At 40.0% G+C, this 17,703-nt stretch overlaps 3 protein-coding genes across 5 annotated transcripts; 2 read left to right on the forward strand and 1 right to left on the reverse strand.

Moving 5' to 3' along the window:
• Positions 1-120: 120 nt before the first annotated feature.
• On the forward strand, positions 121-3,227 carry casp9 (caspase 9, apoptosis-related cysteine peptidase). 3 transcript variants are annotated; one of them, XM_084917249.1, is made up of 11 exons: positions 122-240; positions 342-492; positions 607-817; positions 924-989; positions 1,067-1,125; positions 1,214-1,390; positions 1,473-1,562; positions 1,806-1,953; positions 2,033-2,221; positions 2,304-2,413; positions 2,513-3,227. In XM_084917249.1, the coding sequence occupies exons 2-11, from the start codon at positions 361-363 to the stop codon at positions 2,615-2,617; spliced, it is 1,287 nt and encodes a 428-aa protein (XP_084773375.1). In that variant the 5' UTR covers positions 122-240; positions 342-360; the 3' UTR covers positions 2,618-3,227. The 3 variants fall into 3 exon arrangements, with proteins under 3 accessions (XP_084773376.1, XP_084773375.1, XP_084773373.1); XM_084917250.1 differs by having other exon boundaries at positions 121-492; positions 1,067-1,104; XM_084917247.1 differs by having other exon boundaries at positions 122-492.
• Positions 3,228-10,477: 7,250 nt separating this feature from the next.
• Positions 10,478-12,975, forward strand: LOC146364098 (L-rhamnose-binding lectin SML-like). Its single transcript, XM_084917855.1, has 9 exons — positions 10,478-10,562; positions 10,926-10,958; positions 11,036-11,098; positions 11,433-11,568; positions 11,672-11,781; positions 11,867-11,911; positions 12,010-12,142; positions 12,347-12,450; positions 12,591-12,975. Exons 1-9 carry the CDS (start codon positions 10,532-10,534, stop codon positions 12,611-12,613), a joined length of 678 nt encoding a protein of 225 aa, XP_084773981.1. The 5' UTR covers positions 10,478-10,531; the 3' UTR covers positions 12,614-12,975.
• A 152-nt stretch (positions 12,976-13,127) lies between these two features.
• lrrc47 (leucine rich repeat containing 47) lies at positions 13,128-17,684 on the reverse strand. The gene is made up of 7 exons (XM_084917854.1): positions 17,068-17,684; positions 16,256-16,717; positions 16,038-16,154; positions 15,841-15,956; positions 15,288-15,390; positions 14,951-15,040; positions 13,128-13,603 (listed from the first exon to the last, which is right to left on the reverse strand). The coding sequence occupies exons 1-7, from the start codon at positions 17,635-17,637 to the stop codon at positions 13,382-13,384; spliced, it is 1,680 nt and encodes a 559-aa protein (XP_084773980.1). The 5' UTR covers positions 17,638-17,684; the 3' UTR covers positions 13,128-13,381.
• Positions 17,685-17,703: the final 19 nt, after the last annotated feature.

The following is a 17,703-nucleotide window of genomic DNA, read 5'->3' on the forward strand; positions in this document are numbered from 1 at the left end:
GTTTAATGCTCGTCGTAACGCGATTTAAGCTTCAGCTAGCCATCGGTCGCTACCCGCGCGGAAGCGAAGGCGGGGTAATAAAATCTAACACACCCTCGCTTTTTTTCTTCATCCGCTGTAAGTGGACCAATCACAGGCAACGCTGATGTAAACAAGGAAATAGCTTGTGAAACCGACAAAAAAATACGAACCGTAAACAACACTCCTACAACAAAGTACCCGTGTCACTTTTACGTAGAAGTAGGATCATTTTCCTCCTTTGACGACACAGAATTAACCCGTGATCGAAAACGAAATAACAAATTTTTAGTTACAGATTTTTTTCTTCCCTGTGTCTCCAGCGTTAGCATTAAATGGACAATGGATAAAACACACAAGAAGATTCTTCAGCGGAACAGGAGTAACCTGGTGAAAGACTTGGATCCATCAAAACTCTATGATGGCCTTCTGGAAAAAGGAATTTTCACCCAGGACATGATCGATGAGATACAGGTAGGTCGTGGGACTGTGTTTTCTTTTCCTTTTTTTTTTTTTTTTGGAGGGAGGGGGGGGGCGGATAAAAATATCATAATTGTACTCAATTAAGACTATGTCTCCTATTATCAGAGCGCTGGGACCAGACGAAACCAGGCCAGGCAGTTAGTCCGGGACTTGGAAACCCGTGGGAGTCGGGCTTTCCCCTTATTTCTGGAGTGCCTTCAGGAGACAGGTCAGGAGAGTTTGGCAGAGCTCCTACAGAATGGAGCTCCAGCTGTTACCCTGCAGCCCGCAACACCCACTCAAGTTGTCCGCCCTGTAATCCAGCCTCTTCCAATTAGTAAGTGTATTTCATTATGGAATATTTAATGTGAGAGTCTTTAGAGCCAAACACTTTCAGATGATAAGAATTTGACTCATCTGTGTGTTCTTTGTTTCTTTGACAGCCTCTCCAGTGGATGGTAACAATCTGAGTAAAGATGTTGAAAAGCCAAGAATCCCTCCTAGTTCTCGTAAGCTATGCTATCCATTTAAATAACAGTCTTGTAAGTTTATTTGTGCTTAATGTGTATTAATGTGTGTGCCACAGCGCCTGGGGGGGGAAAGCTAAGACCAGGACCGGGCAGAGTAAGACGTGACAGCCTTCAAGTAAGCACCATTTCCGTGCTGCACACTTACATGTTTACGTGACAGCCCTTTCTGTTTTCTTTTTATTCTGCGCCTCTCTGTGCCTTAGGGCTATAAAATGGACGCGAGCCCGTGTGGTCACTGCCTCATCATAAACAACATGGAGTTTGAACCTCACAGCATGCTGAAAAATCGCAAGGGCTCCAACATAGACTGTGAAAAGCTGGAGAGACGATTCAAGACACTCAACTTTGTCGTGGAAGTGAGGACGAACCTGAGACAAAAAGTAAGAATCGGGTCTTCTGCCTCTGTGTGTGTGTTGAAGGGTATTAAAGATTGCGGACCTAACGGTTAATTCCACATTCCAGCAAATCAAACATGAGCTGTTGACTTTGTCCAAGAAGGATCATTCCCAGTATGACTGCTGCGTGGTCATCATGTTGTCCCATGGCACTGAGGTAAGACATGCTGAGCTGATTCTGATGTTGTTTACAGTTCATTAAAAAAAAATTGCATCCCTTCAGAATAATCAGCTGGAATACTCTGGAAATACACAGGATTTAATATTTTTTACAGTTAATATTTTAATATTTAACTGGCAAATGCCATTATTCTGGAAAGACAATTTTCTGTGATCTGCATCTGACTGGACTGACTGGACTGACATGTAAGACGATTTTTGCTAATATTTCTGTCCTTAGGTGAATCACAACCGCTTTCCTGGTGCCGTGTACGGTGTGGACGGACAGTACGTACCAGTGCAGCACATCACAAACTACCTCAATGGCCAGCATTGCCCGTCTTTGCAAGGCAAACCTAAACTGTTCTTCATCCAGGCCTGTGGAGGAGGTAGCTGTCAGAAAACGCACAGTTTAAAAATTAATAGGAACAAGTGAGGTGTAAAAATGAGCTTGTGTTTGTCCCCAAGATGAGAGAGACATGGGCTTCGAGGTGTCCCCTGATGAGGTCGAACCATCCTCTGGTGGAATGGATGACCAGACGGATGCTATTCCAATGTCATCCAGCAGCGACTCCCTGAGCATGTCCGATGAACCGGACGCCAGACCCACCCTGCCCACTCCTAGTGACATCCTGGTGTCCTACTCTACTTTCCCAGGTGCGTGTTTTTTCTTTCAAACAAAAACAGCCTTTCAGATCTATGTGTCCTTAATACCTTTTTGGCCATGTGACCAATACAGGTTATGTTTCTTGGCGAGAGACCCAGTCGGGCTCGTGGTACGTCCAGACACTGGACTGTATACTTGAGGAAAACGCTGCCACTGATGACTTAGTCACAATGTTGATGATGGTGAGCTTCTCTTAATATATCAGAAAAAATAACTGAGGACTTTAAGAGATTTTGGCTTTAGACACAGTGATGTCTGATTATTGACTCTTCTTGTTTTAGGTTAACAACGAAGTCTCCCAAAACTCTGCAAAAGGGCTCTACAAACAAATGCCCGGTTCCTTTAACTTCCTCCGCAAACTCCTCTACTTTCAAACCCAAACGTAATGGAATAAGTGCAGTAGTCTCTTTCAGTTTCACAGCACTGTAACTTCTTTTTCCGCACAGTTACAGTATATGTGATTTCTGACTCTGCTGTGAATCTGCTATAACTGAATGGATAACATCTTGTAATTATAATACCTTTCTGTGTTTTCTGAGGGTTGATGGTTTCTAAATGAGCTTTTTAAAATACTGAACTATTACTATGAAAATGTTGTTCAGGTTTTTTTTTTTTAAAATTCACACATACAGCAGCAGCTGACAGAGGAAAGATGCACTCCATGCACTCTGCGAACCTTTAATCTACTTATGTGCGTCAGCTCTTTCACAGAGCCAATAATGTTTAACTTATACTCTCCATTGTTTTTGCTCTTTCTCCTGTTCTGGCTGTTTGTGCACTGATCATGTATAAAATGCTGTTTTGTTCATGCTGGGATAACTTTCCGTGAACTAGATATGAGTCACACATCAGACTCAAATAAAAGGAGGAGTGAGATTCTTGTGTGTTCTTTTTTTCTGTCTGTAGTAAAAGTTTAAATTATTAATTATTGTAATAATTATAAAAGAATACAATTATTAAATGAAATCTCCACTGAGAGTGGAAGCATTCACTGCTCTTTGTTTGGTCTGTTGTGCTTATGTAGGAATGAAAAAGTGTTGACTTCAACAAATTTGAAGTACTGAATCCTCTTTTAAACATTAAATAATAATTAAACACAAAATGTTGCTTTTCTTTGCCTTTTTAAGTTTTTTATTGACAGATACAGTCAAGAAATGGCAGGAAAGCAGAGCAAGAGTGAGGGAGACGTGGCAAAGGGCTGTGGGTCGGACTCAAACCCAGGCTGGCCACACTCAGCCATAGAAATGTCTAAAGTTGTAAATGCCTGTTAGTAAAAAAAAGAATTTTGTTAAGTGGTATAAATCAACTATACATTTGTAAGTATTTGAACTGATTGGAAGTCTCATGATTCCACCTACTTTCATCACAAGTTCTGCAGGTAGCTCTTACAGCAGACTCAACATTTTTGACCAGATTTTGAGTGTGACAGTGTGTTGAGAGTGTATTAAAGAATAAAAAAACAGATTTAATAGAGAATGTTGCCACAGTAACTGCTGTGTTTGGGATAGAACAAATCCAACTTCTTCAAGATGGGAAATTAATAGCAACAGTAAAGCGTAAGACGTCCACCAAAAACGTCTCAAAAAGAAAAAATCGTTACATGTCAGTTTTGAATATCATTAAACTGTTTGCAGGGATTTGAAACAGACAATACATACAAGAAAGTCACACAAGACTCATCAAAACTCTCAGGAAGCCAGTGTCAGACACTCGAGGGCAATTTGGCTGTGTGAAACTGCAACCCAAGATTTTAAGTTCTGCAAAATAGCAGGTAGCTTCGAAGGCTGAGGGTTTTCCTACAAAATGAAAGTGTGATAGTCGCAGTAGTGCGGTAACAATAAAAATAGTTAAGATTTGAAAGTGTACTGCTCAGAAAGGATGATCAGATGCATTGCATGTCCAAATTGTTCCCATGGGAAGTACCTTTCATGGCTTCACACAGCTGAAAAAGTAATTAAAGAACTCAAGACACCTTTCTCTTTTTTCCCCCTATTTTGGTAACATACTTTTGCTTTTGCGTGTGCAACATAAATTACAGTATGTAGGTCTGGTACTATAAGAATCAAATGTTTACTTATTAGTTTTTATTACAATATCCAGGACTTGGCGTTTGCATCTCAGTTTACCTTCTAAGAGATTTATTCCCTCCAAAGCCACCAGGGGTCTCTATACAATTAGAAAAGGAAAACGTTTCAAAACCATTGTGTGGCTCCGCCATCCTCTTGTTTATTTTCCACATAAACCTTTCACAATAAAGCTCAAGTTTCTGTTGAGACTTTTCAAAATAAACTGAAATGATATACATTATTCTCAAACATAAAATTTCAGAATATGCATCAAACAAATGACCTCAAATAAAAACATCAAGTAACTATAAATGGCGCTTACAGTCACCACGCAGATGAAGGCACAGAGAATACCAGCATGGCCAGCAAGGATGAGGCAGAACCAGCTAGCTCCAAACAGAAGGACCAGTCAAAAGAAATTGAGGACCTTATTGTTAAACAAGGGGCTACCTCTGTAGCATGGACATGGTTTGGTTATGAAAAGTCTGACACGCCCCAGAAAACTGTACTATGCAAATTGCACAAACTGGTCCCCACCACCACTCAAACCACCAACACAAGAATCACATGAAAGAGTTTCGAGAGAGTTTACGAATGAAAATGAAAATAAGAGCTGTCAGGTGCTCAAAATAATCCTTAGACTCAAACGTTAGAACAGGCTTTTCCTTGCAGCACGCCGTGTAATAAATACTCAGAAAGAAAATGGCGGCCGTTTAAACTCATGTCTAAAAATGTATAAAGAATTTGAGCATTTTTATTTCCTTGAAATCAGGTTGCCCTCATGTAAATGTGTTTATTTACATTCATTCAAGTGGGTACCAAGTGTTTTCTTCAAACAGGACACCTGATAAACAAAAAATGTCATATTTAACAATATGTTCACATTTAATAATATCCAGAGTACCTTTTAGTTAAACTCACTGCCTTGTGGTAGTTTTGCCTCAGCCAAATGGTTAAGGTGTGGTTTACATCCATGTCTGTCCACTTATGATACAGTATACACATGTAGTCAGTTATAGCCAAACACCTTTGATTACTGAACTGCACATTTGTGTGAACATTTGTCTGAGATTAACTCTTTGGGGTCTTTACCTTACAATATAACATACTTGAGTCAAAATTTGTTGACTGTTTAAGTGGTGCCACATGAATAAAACTGAACAGATCTAAAGAAGATGTTCCTGAACTTTGGGTTTATTCGAACAGGATGGATGGATAACCACAGGACTTTTCCCCATATAACTAAAACACAAAATAAATTAAGACAGATTACTGTCCCAAACTTAAAGATAAAAGTGTATTTACTGGACTTGTTTTGTCAGTGAGGAGCAAAGTACAATTAGAAGTGCTTGTTCTGATGAAAAGTTAAGCTGTAAACAGCAGCATAGTGAATAAGGATCTGTCCACAAATCCTCAGCAGTGACAACACTTAAACATCATAGTTCAAAATCCTTAATGCACACCTTTTTCTCCATGGTGTTCAAATGCTCTTAGCTGTTTAAGTAGAGGAAAAAGTCTGACATATTTCATGACCATTAAATGTTAGACAAGGCTCTGAAAACAAGGTTACGGTTACAAACAAAAACCTCTGCTTGTGCCCACAGACCCTAAATCACAACAAATAAGACAATAGTAAGATAAATTCTTGTTACCACTCTTCATATACCAGTGTGACAAAGTCCTGAATGCAGCCTGCATGTTAGTACATCAAGGTCCATCTGAGCTTTAAATAAAATACACTCAGCTTTTCCTTGGATTTTCAGAGTTGGTCAGTTCATACAGGAACTGCAGCAGTCGGGGTTAACGTGTCGCTGTGTTGCTCCTCCATGTCAGCCATTGAGACTAGTTGCAATTTATTCTGAGGAATAAATCTGCAATGATCGGGGAACATTCTTAATTTCGTTGTACCTGTGACAATGACAATAAAGTTTCTGAAAAAAAGAGAAACAAGACATTTTTAAAAAGTTTGTATTTTTATAATTTTTTTTTTTTTTTTTTAACCTAGAACATAAACCAAAAAATGATTAGGGCTGTGCGATATGACGATATATATCAGATGACGATATAAAAATGTCTATCGTTTCATATTACAGTTTTTCTCAAATGCTAAAACATGTCACAAACGTTACCACCAGGTCCCCCAATGTCCAAACACAACACCCTTCTCTAAAGCTACATAAACACAACCACACCTTCCCACTGCAAAACTCAAACTCCCACACCAAGAGAGCAGCTCGAAGCTGTCAAAACTGTAAACACTATACACAGCATTACACACTACAGCAAAACAATTGAAAACACAATGCTCAATTTGTGAGAAGGTTCTTTGGTCCATAACTGCCAATGCATATTTTTATAAACTGTACAGTAACGGATAGTCATAGAACCCTGCAGAGGATTAGGCATTTAGATTTGTGAGTTTCACATGAAGACTATAAATCTATAAAAACATCCTGCATGTACGTACACTACTGTAACACAACTCCATGCAAAAACAGACTCTATCGCACACAACAGTACTCTCGGAAACATGATCAGGGTGTGAAGTCTTTTTTATTGTCTACACGGTCTTTTTACAGTATTACACACAGTCACTGTGCGGCATCATGTCGCAGAGCTGCATTGGGCCACATCACCTCATCCACATCACAGGCTATATTGTCCCTTGCTAGGCACCGCGGGAAAAACGCCCGGAATGGCGAATCCATCCCTGGAAGGCCTCCACTGGGATGTCAGCACAGGCCAGCTCCATTGCCCGTACGAGGTTCTCTCTTGTGTATGGCTGTCTGTCATACACCTTCCATCTCCATGATGAGAAGAACTCCTCTATAGGGTTCAGGAAAGGGGAGTAGGGTGGCAGACAGACGTTTAAAAAGTGGTCACTGTTGGTGGTGAACCACTCTGATTTGGTGTGTTTTGTGGAAGCAGACGTTGTCCCAAATGATCACATACATGTGATGTGCTAGCCTAGGATGGTGTTGTTGACGGTCCAGGAGGATGTCTTTTAGCTCCTCTAGAAAGGTGAGGAGACGTTGGGTGTTGTAAGACCCAAGGACAGCATGCCGTACCCATAGCTGCACAAAGAGTAATATTACCCCCCCGTTGGCCAGGAACCTCAGTGATGGCTCTTTGGCCAATGATGTTACGGCTTCTTCGCCTTCGTTTCTGGAGGTTGAAGCCAGCCTCATCCAGGAAGAGGTACTCATGGGGTCTGGCCATCGCGTCCAACTGCATTATCCTCTGTGAACATGGAAAAGCGTACAGGTGTTCAGAACGGTCAATCAGGTAGCACAGTATTGTCCAGAAGTAATGTAGGCCACTAAGCAACACAGTATGTCCACTAACTGTACTGTGGACATGGATGTATACGTACTTGCACATACTCGTAACGTTGTTCTATGTGTCGCGCAGAGTTGCGCTCAAAGGGAACCCTGTAGACCTGTTTCATCCTCATCTGTTGGCGCCGGAGAACTCGGTCTATTGTGGACACGCTGACAGCATCAATGTTCTCAAAGTTTACATTATCTGCAATGACTTTGTCTCTGATCTCGGAGTCTAATGCAGTTGTTCTCACGGACCATATCTGCAATGAGGGTTTCTTGTGCCGCTGTGAATATGGCAACCCTCCCACCTCTATGTGGCATCCTTTCAGCTCTAAAGAAAGAAATATGTGTTGTCAATTGACTGATTTATATGTAAAACTACATGTAAAGTAACAGACCACTTTCACAGGCCTGTAAAACTGTAGTGTGACAAAGAAAGCAATAGCGTACTATACCTGTTGTGTTGTCTAAATGCCTTGATAATGGTGGCCACGGTGAACCTACTCAGGTTTGGATGTACTCTTCGTCCCGCTTCAGCCATTGTCATGCCATGGCCAATGACATGATCAATTACTGTTGCTCGCATATCATCTGTTATGATGGTGCGAGGTTGTCTCCCACCTGGACCTTCTCTCTCTTGTTGGCCTCCTTCTCTTCCTCCTCTACTCCAAACTCCTCTTCTTCTTAGGCCTTCACCTCTTCCTCCTCTGATCTCAACCCCTCTTCCTCTTTGGCCTGCAGCTCGTCTCCTTCCGCACGCTCAAATGCCTTCATCCATTGTGATTGTTCGGCATCTTCACCAAACTATGCTTTTATAGGTGGGGTCACATCATTAGCAACAGGTGTCTTCAATTTTGAGTCGTTGTGTGTAGTGACTGACGCCAGGTGTGTTCCCTGTGTTCAAAGATTGGTGACTGTGGCAAGCATTTTGCATCACATGGGCTTTCATTTGAGAATATGAGCAGAGTTGTTTTGCAACATGTGTTTTAGCAAGGAAAAATGTGTTTAGATTTATGAGTACAGAGGGTTGTGTTTTGTGAATTGTGTCTTCATGTGACATGTGTTTATGGTACTGGAATATGGTGGCTACATTTAGTAAATGTGTTTAGACTACTGGTCATTTGGGTTACAGGATTGGCTTTTGTGTTTTAACATTTGAGAAAAACTGTAAAATGCACAAAACAGTGATGTCATGTTTTGTGACGAGGACCCAGGCACAGAGAGACTTGATGAATTTAAGAATCTTATGATTTAATAAAGAAATTTGCAGACTTGCACAGAGATGGTAAAATTATGATGACTGATAACGGAGACAAAGACAACACACGACGAGGACAGGGAGGATGCAGGGACTGACAGAGACAGGGAAGAAGTCTCATTGTGACGAGTAAAGTGTATGTTGGCTGGCTGGGCAGCTCTCTGGGTGCTCAGCACCCCCAAAGCTCTGATCCTAGAATCGCCCCTGTTTCAAACTAATTGTCTAAATATGATTTTGTAGGATTCCTTAAGGACTCCTGTTGGAATGTGAAGGAGGGCAAAGACTACTATATGTTTTGTTTTATATATATATATATATATATATATATATATATATATATATATAACTGCATTTTCATGCAGTTCATTCAAAGTTTTATCAGCTTTTCCTCCCGATAAGGACAAACTCCCACAAAACTATAGAAAAAATGCATTTTGTGTGAATTAACAAAAGATACGACAGCTTTTTATGTCATTCTCCACATTTATTCATTTGTGCTGACATGATTGTTTTCATTTGCAACAGCAGCATTTCTTTATCGTGCAGAATAATATAAACGCGATACAAATTCTAGTAGTTATGAAATCAAATATTTTAAATCAACAGCAAGTGCGGTGTTGCAAACAAGTAAAGTTAGCAAACATAACTTTAATCTTTATTAATCCTGTCAGATTACAGTACGCTTCCTGGTACAGTTTCCCTGCAGTAATTCAAGATGTGCGGTAATTCTGGGTCTTTAAGAAGGTGGAGACAGGAATACGGTAACAGGTGTTACTGCAGGAAGTTCACTAAAAAAATAAACTGTAACCACTCAAAGAGCTATCTGAAATTATTGTGACTACTTAATGTCAAAGATGCTTCATGAGCAAATGCTGTTTCAAGTTGCAAACAGAAACAGACAAATTTGTCCTGACATATCCATCTGAGCCTGTGTGAGAAAATCAGAAAGTGTTCAAAGGCATAAATTAAAACGTGTAAATAGGAGTACTGGGACTAAAAACATGCTGTATGTTTTGTTTGATTTAAAATCCACTTTAGTAGTGTAGAGAGGTAAAATGTGTCAGACAAATTATGGACCTAATTACAAAGCGCTTTTCTACTCTGAGCACTCAAATTGCTTTTTACAACCCTCATTCGCCTATTTACACATTTTATCCTACGCTTTTAAACACCTGAAGTTCTGACTCATTTACCTTTTACAAATTTACACAGCCACCTCTTAAAAACCTAAACTCTCGTGTAAACATAGTAAAGTGTGTCACCAAGCCATAACCCTGAAATCTAATCACACCTGAAGGGAAATGGATACTCCTTCCAGGAATCAGCTGTAATAAATATGTTGGGAACAGATTAATTTTCAAGAATAATGAATGAGCCCATTGTTGGGCTTGAAAACAAAAACCACTTTGATTATGTGAAATTCTTACCATCATCTTCATTACAGTCCAAAGACAACAAGTCATTGTCCATTGCCTTTGTTGCACTTGAACAACAATGCGAGTTGGTCACATGTTCACATTTTTTCACCAGGAGCCAGTAGTTGTGCAAGATCAAGATCTTGTTCAATTCTTGAGCCAACAGGATAAATACCAGCGTAACCGCCCCAGCCACTATCAGTTCCACAAGCCTCTCGAGACTGGAGCTTCTACAGCCATGCTCTCCTTCAGACTCTGCACCACACTGCGTGAGTATACAAGTGATTCACTGCCAGTGTGACAATTATGTGGGTTCATATTCAAATTAGGATGCGTTGGAGGTAAATTTATTTATTTTATGATTTCAGTCATTACAGAATAAACTACAGTGTTTGCTACCTATGGAGTAAAGAATGAGGGAAGAATTGATTGATTTGAAACTGTTGTTACCAGTGTACAAACTTTACTTAATAAAATCTGCAGAAACTAATATTGTTGTTAATATGTTCTATGTATTATCCAAAAATAATAAATAATGTATGCTTCTCTGCAATAATAGATAAATTTTTCAAACTTTAAAAAGTGTCATTTTTACTTTTATAATAAAAATTGACACTGATGTTTGTTTTCAGTGCTTGCAACAGCTTGTTTGCTCACATCATCAGGTAAATATCTGATAGTGCAGCATTTATTCCCTATATACTTAATCTATATACTTAATCTTTCATATTTATTGCTTTAGTTGTTTCCACGGAGACAACAGTGACCTGTGATGATGGAATCAATGTCCAGCACTTAAGCTGTGGTATGTGTAAAATATCCAAGACTGTGTGTCAGCATCCACAACAAACAGCACATCTCGATTTTTAAAGCATAAATATTTTTCATCAACCAGCATTGTAGTTTTGCACATTAAACATCAGCTTAAATAACCCTGAAAATGTTAATGTTATAACATGATAAAGATGTCAGGTTAAAAATACTGCCTTAGTAACATTTTTTCCAGAAATGTGTTGAAAGCTCATAAAGCTGTGAAAAGTGCTTTGCAGTTTTGGCTGAGCATATATTCTTGGCTTAAGGACAAAGTATACAGTATAGTTGTACTCGGGTGCAAAAAGACATTCCTTGGTGTTTAACAGATAATGGAGCGATCATAGTGCAGGCTGCACTGTACGGACGTAAAGACCGTGAGACCTGCAGTGAGGGCAGGCCTCAGAATCAGCTTCAAAATACACAGTGCTCTCAAAGCGGCACCGTGGATATCCTTAAGAGAAGGTATTATATTTTAGTGCTCAACTGCCAGTGAGTCTTCAGGTATTTTTCTATATATTTTATGTTATATACACTACATACATAACACTCACTGTTATTCCTAAAGTTGTGATGGCAGGAAGGTGTGCGAGATCAACACAAATGTCGTTCGTACCTCGGATCCCTGCGTCGGCATCTTCAAATACCTGGAGACCAACTACACCTGCTTCCCAGCAAGTCAGTCACATGTCTGCATGAGTCTGCTAACCAGTCTGTGTGATGTGATTGATGTTTATTTTTGTTGTTTTTTTTTTTTTGACAGTTCAAACAGTGACCTGTGAGGGTTCTTTGGCACATTTGTACTGTGGTAAGATTACATTTTTTTGTATTTGTGTTGGAACAATGTGACGAACCTACAAATGAGCTACTTTTCATTCTGTGCCTCTTTCCTCTTCTTTGGCATAGATGTTGGGCAGGTAATATTGGTCTACGGAGCTTACTACGGACGCCTTGACAAGACCACCTGCTCTTTCAGGCGGCCTGACTCTCAAATTCAAAATGTGTACTGCTCAAACCCCACTCCCAAAGTCGCTGCGAGGTCAGTGAGTGAAGCATAAACAAGTTCCCTTGTTCACTTTGGAAGGAAATAAGGCAAAGAATGAACCACGATGGTGGAGGTTTTATATAAGAGGATAAAAAAAAGAAAAGAAAATAATTCTAGATGTTGCCCATATTTAGTAATGTATTCCATGGGATCAGTGACTCAATGGCCCTTTTCAGTCATGCCATTCTACATTTACAGGTGTAACGGGAAAAACAGCTGTACTATCAGCGCCAGCAACTCAGTGTTTGGAGACCCCTGCTTTGGCACGTACAAGTACCTGGAGGTGTCTTACGTTTGTGATTGTAAGTACCTGTTTGGCTGTTTGCACTGACAGAGCTAATCTAGCCATACAGAGTTTTTGTGTCGGGGTGTGGAGAAATGCAAGATACACACAGAATATGCCAACAATCTTACCACATCTTTGTTTTCCACTCTTTTGCAGATCCTGTCACCATCACTTCATAAACATCTCTGATATTAGTTTCATGTCACAAGCATTTACTTTACTTTCACAAATATAAGATTAAAATTTCTGTCTCATTCAAATTTTGAATAAGACACTTTGTTATTCTTGTGGTTTCTCACTGGGAATTTGGAAATATATAATAGTTGTCAACTCTGTACAATCTGCATAACACAATAAACATAGCAAATTTACATACTATAAAAGCTTTGAGTCTTGTTTTATGTTGTGCTGCTGCACAGGAAATGATGCGGTTTATTTTTCCTGTTTGGGTTGTATTCAGCATGAGCAGCTGTAATCAAGAATGTCAATATCTACAATCAGAAATAAAGTTTATTAAAACCTACTTAGGAATTACTTACTTGAAAAGTTGTTTTTTTAAAGGAATTCTGAAAAAAGCCAATAAAATCTGCCACTAATAAAAAGTGACTACCCCGAGTTAAAATCAACCACCATTTCCACATGAATGGCTATCTCCGTTTTAAAAATGATGCCTCAGATGCACAGCATGATCGCTGAATTTGGAAATGGATTTATTAAAGTAATTATGGTTCAAAAAGCTTTACATGAATCAGCAACATGTATTAACAATATCAGAGTTTTTCAAAATAAACCATTGTTCGACATTGTTATTGTATGTTTGAAGCACGTTTAAGTCAAAGTCATAAACATGAGCCTCAATGCTCACACAGCCCCATCCTTTAAACTGTTAAAATAACTTCATGTAGTATGTGAATGAGTACAAACATGAGGTTTAATCCAATGCACTGTTACCAAATAATAGTCAAGCTGTTCATGTCGTTGGAGAGATCTGTCTTTGACGGGTACACCACCTTCAGGTTCCCGTCCTGGTCGACCGTTCGCACCTGCTGGATGATCAGCTGGCTGGAGGTCTCGCTGCTGTCAGCAGGCACTGGTGGGCCACCCCCTTCTCCATCTGACCCCGCCTCTTCCTGATGCTCTGCTGTGAACTTGTTCAACTCTGCCATTTTCTGCAGAGAAACATGAACTTCCTGTTAAATGTGTGTATGCAATTTTTTTCGATTGTTATTTTACCAAGAAGTCCCTCAGAGAGAGATCAGATCACCTCAAAAGTCTATACAAAACACCCCATAATGTAAAAGTGAAAAAGGTTGGATTTAAATTCTTTATAAAAACTAAAAACACATTGGTATTCACAGCCTTTGCCATGACACTCAACATCTCATTGAACCCTGATGGAGCTTGAGAGGTTTCCCCAAAGAATAATGAGAAAAACTATAGGTATGCTAAACTTGTAGCATCATACTCCGAAAGACTTGAGGCTGTAATTTCTGCCAAAGGTGCTTCAACAAAGTATTGAGAAGAGGCTGTGAATTATTTTATACACGTTATATTTTTGTTTGGTTTTTTTACTTTCAAAAGATTTGCAAGGACTTCAACCATTTTTTTTTTTCAATTTGACATTTTTATATATTGTATGTAGAATTTTAAGAAAAATTAATTTGTCTATTTTGGAAAAAGGCTGGAACTTGATGCGCTGCATAACACTCACCAAAAATTTCTCCTTTAATAATTTTTTTATAATGCCTTTACATTAAATAATCAGCCTAAGCATGGAAAATTTCAATCCTTCTGCGAGGTGTGAAGTAAGAAAATGCCAATTATAAGGTGCAAATACTGTGTAACACTACAAAACTGCTCCACAGACACACACACACACACAAAGGTACTTCTTAATGTCACTGATCGTCTCTGTTTTCTTTGATTCATTCTACTCAAAAACCTCTGCTAGGAATTTAAAGCACTTCATGTCACAGCACTGACTCCTTTTTGTATTTAAGCAGTTCTACAATTAAGAAAGTCTGGCTTTGTACACTGCTCACAGGTTGCAACACCTTTCTGAGCTCTCTTCTTCAAGTTTCTTCATTTCCTCCAAACAGTCTAACAGTACTGCTCATGACAAGGTGTTAATGGCCTAGAAATACCACTCAGGAGAAAAAATTAGTGGACTTTGCAAACTGCAAAAAAACTGATTCTGTTAAACAGATTTCCTAAACCAGACGTGTGTACCATCATCAATCCCCATTCCGGCCTTACCGGTAGCATTACCCTCGCAGTCTCAGTCTACTAAAAGGTTTTCCATTAACTACCAAGCACATTACCATGACTGAGGCTTTCACTTGCTCAAAAACATTCCCCTTAAATTTACTTAGAACTGAACCTTGAATGAGTTTCCTCTTGCTACCCTCAGGATACTGTCTCTCTAACAAGTATTACAGTCAGAACTGTGCATCCCTGTCTCATGTTGTGATACAGAGATAAATTATCATTCACTAAAGAAAAGGCAGTGCACTTACTACAATCAGAGCATCCATAACATCTTTACAGGTCTGCAGGCTGGTCGCACTCGTGACCTCCACGAACAACTCTTTGGTCGTCTTCTTGATCTGTACAGTAAAGCTCATGTAATTATTTCCGTCAGATCACGAAAAGACACAAAAACAGCACAATGATGCACAGAACATCAGCTGATAAGCACCTCTGATGAGCTTTAATTCTGTCTTGTTAAATCAGGACAGAATGCAAGCTGACTTGTTATTTCTCTAAAAATCAAATCCATTGTATTCTGTAAAAGTAATGTAAATATTAATGTAAATGACTAATATAAGATGGAGAATATCCACATGTACACACCTTGGTTTTCTCACTGTTGGTGATTGGTGGGAATGAAATCACATCACCTTCTGCATCTACTAGACATGGATAGAGTGGCTTTCCTTGCAGAAGCTGGAGGTATCTTTAAAAACAACACAAAAAGAACAAAAAACAGTTTGGCTGGTGACAGAGACAACAGAATAGGTGAGAGGTCTGTCTGCAATTAAAACCATTAACCTTGCAGAACTTAAAACTCATTTTTAGGTGTTCTGGTATTTATTTCTGAAACCTCAGCCGAAGTCTTGGCACTGCCCCTGACTTTGTTAAACAGAACAATACTTAGTGCTCAAGGCCAAAATACTCAAACCAATTCTGTGGTCTGACACACCTCTGCTGCCCTCATGTGTTTAAACACCATCTCGCACACCTCTAATCTAAACAGTCCCTTGGATTTTTTTACATAAATTGTTTTCTGTCCTTAAAATTGGTTCGGGCCTTGAACACAAAGGTTTTATGAGGCTGACTAATGGAGATCTTTGACCCAGTGTTAACAAAGCTTGTGCTGTGTGGAAAGGTCACATGCAGTACTGACTTGTGGAGGCCTGTAACATTCTGCCTCTTCTTCTGCTTCCTCAGCTCTTCAGCCTCTAGATGAAGATGCCTTATAAGCTCGACGGCGGTCATCTCCTTCCGACCCAGCGCAACAATCTAATGGTGAATAAACATGTGAAATTAGGAGTCTTCTTTTTAAAGAGTGTTTAACAAACAAGACTTCTCTGTCATTTGTACCTTGAGCTGGGTAGGTTGTTTGACATCATACATAAGGGGACTTTTGAGCTGCTGCACATCATGAGTTGCAATGGTTGCTATGGTCCTCTTACCACACAAGTCATCATGAAGTTTTGTCTGGAAAAACAAAAAGCTATTCTTTCTGGACTCTATACCACATATTTGGGTGTGTCAGATGTGATGCCGAATTAATATCATAGTGAGGTTTTGGATCTTACCTGAGCCATCAGAAAACGTTTGAGAGCGTTCCCAGACTTTAGGTTCATGCCTCTGACTATGCAGCACACCAGGTAGGGTCTCACATCTTTCACCTCTGCACTCACTTTGACTGTAAGTGCCGTGGGAGCATCTGAAACATGGAGAACCCTCACCACCATCTTGTTCAGCTCTTCCACCTCATCCTGCTCATCTGATGCCTTCTCCTTCTTCTTCCTCTGCTGCTGCCTTTTTTTCTTGTCTGTGCTGCGTCCTCCGTCAGGATCACCTTTATCTTCCCCTTGTCTGCCTCTTCCTTTTCCTCTCAGGTAATCGAGGATCGACTTGGTCTGGCACCCGTTGACCATCTTCTCCAGACGCTTGTCATTCAGCTTGTTGCCTTTGAAGCTGATTTCCTTCAGCTTGGGGCAGTCACTCAGATCGGAGGGAATCTCTCTCAGCTTATTATTGGAGAGATCCAGGACCTGCAAAGATGGGCAGGAGGAAGACAAAACAAGGGCAGAGTGTCACAGGAGTCTCACACTCTAAAAAAGTACCCTGAAGTTTAAGTGTACATAATTTAAACTTTTACAGCAACCAAGCAGGCACACATATAGGACTTTCTATTTATAAAGCATGTTTAAAAAAGTGACAGTTTATCCAGCATATAATATTAGCAAAAAGTGAAAGCCATCTTAAACCATATGTTAAGAGTTTTCCTGCCCTGGTGAACATGGCTCATATTGTGGTGAGCCATGTGTCGAGAAAAATGAAATTAAGGCAGGTTTACACTTGTTGATTGGTGGAAAACAACATTTTTGTGAATGGAGTTCACCTTCAGAGCAGCTAGTTTGTGAATCTCTCCACTCAGCTCTTCGATTAAGTTGTCAGAGGCCACCACGGTGCTGAGCAGGTCCAGTTTCTCAGAGTAAAAGTCAGCAGAAAACCCGATGACGCGATTCTTGGAGATGTTGATGGAGGAGAGCTTGGTGCACTGAGAGAGTCCCTCAGGCAGGACCTCCAGGTTGTTACAGCTCACATTGAGCGTGTTCAGCTCCCTTAACTGGGTGACCCCCTCTGGTAAGACTGTAAGGTTGTTGACTGACAGGTCTAGGACCTTTAAAGACTTGAGGTTGCCGATGACATTAGGGATGGATGCGAGCTTGTTTCTGCACAGGATGAGACTCTGGAGGTTTGTCAGATGCCGGATATCCTCGTGGATCTCTGTCAGACTGGGGCACTGGCTAACTTCCAGATAATTCAGTAGTGTCAGAGAGTAGATGGAGGAGTCGAGTCCCCCGTTTGAGGAAATTCTCTTATCAACAGCAGGCCCCTGTAAAACCAACTCACGCCTCTTCTCTGTCGCTGCTTTTTCTACTTCTGGCCATTTCTCCGTGTCATCCATGCTGCTAGATTGATGCAAGTGTGCTAAAGCTCACAACTTCCGTTTAAAAATTTCAAACTAAGTGAA

The sequence above is a fragment of the Perissodus microlepis genome, chromosome 20 (genome assembly GCF_051167445.1).
Source record: "Perissodus microlepis isolate ML-2025 ecotype Zambia chromosome 20, ASM5116744v1, whole genome shotgun sequence".
Taxonomy (NCBI): Eukaryota; Metazoa; Chordata; class Actinopteri; order Cichliformes; family Cichlidae; genus Perissodus; species Perissodus microlepis.

Coding starts and splice junctions, on each gene's coding strand:
- LOC146364098 (XM_084917855.1), top strand. CDS start 10,532: ATGCTCTCCTTCAGACTCTGCACCACACTGC. Junction 10,959..11,035: donor TTGTTTGCTCACATCATCAG/GTAAATATCTGA, acceptor TTATTGCTTTAG/TTGTTTCCACGGAGACAACA. Junction 11,912..12,009: donor TTTGGCACATTTGTACTGTG/GTAAGATTACAT, acceptor TCTTTGGCATAG/ATGTTGGGCAGGTAATATTG.
- lrrc47 (XM_084917854.1), bottom strand. CDS start 17,637: ATGGATGACACGGAGAAATGGCCAGAAGTAGAAAAAGCAGCGACAGAG. Junction 16,718..17,067: donor ACAAACTAGCTGCTCTGAAG/GTGAACTCCATT, acceptor CCATCTTTGCAG/GTCCTGGATCTCTCCAATAA. Junction 13,604..14,950: donor TTATGGATGCTCTGATTGTA/GTAAGTGCACTG, acceptor GTTTCTCTGCAG/AAAATGGCAGAGTTGAACAA.
- casp9 (XM_084917247.1), top strand. CDS start 361: ATGGATAAAACACACAAGAAGATTCTTCAGCGGAACAGGAGTAACCTG. Junction 493..606: donor ACATGATCGATGAGATACAG/GTAGGTCGTGGG, acceptor TCCTATTATCAG/AGCGCTGGGACCAGACGAAA. Junction 990..1,066: donor AAGAATCCCTCCTAGTTCTC/GTAAGCTATGCT, acceptor TGTGTGCCACAG/CGCCTGGGGGGGGAAAGCTA.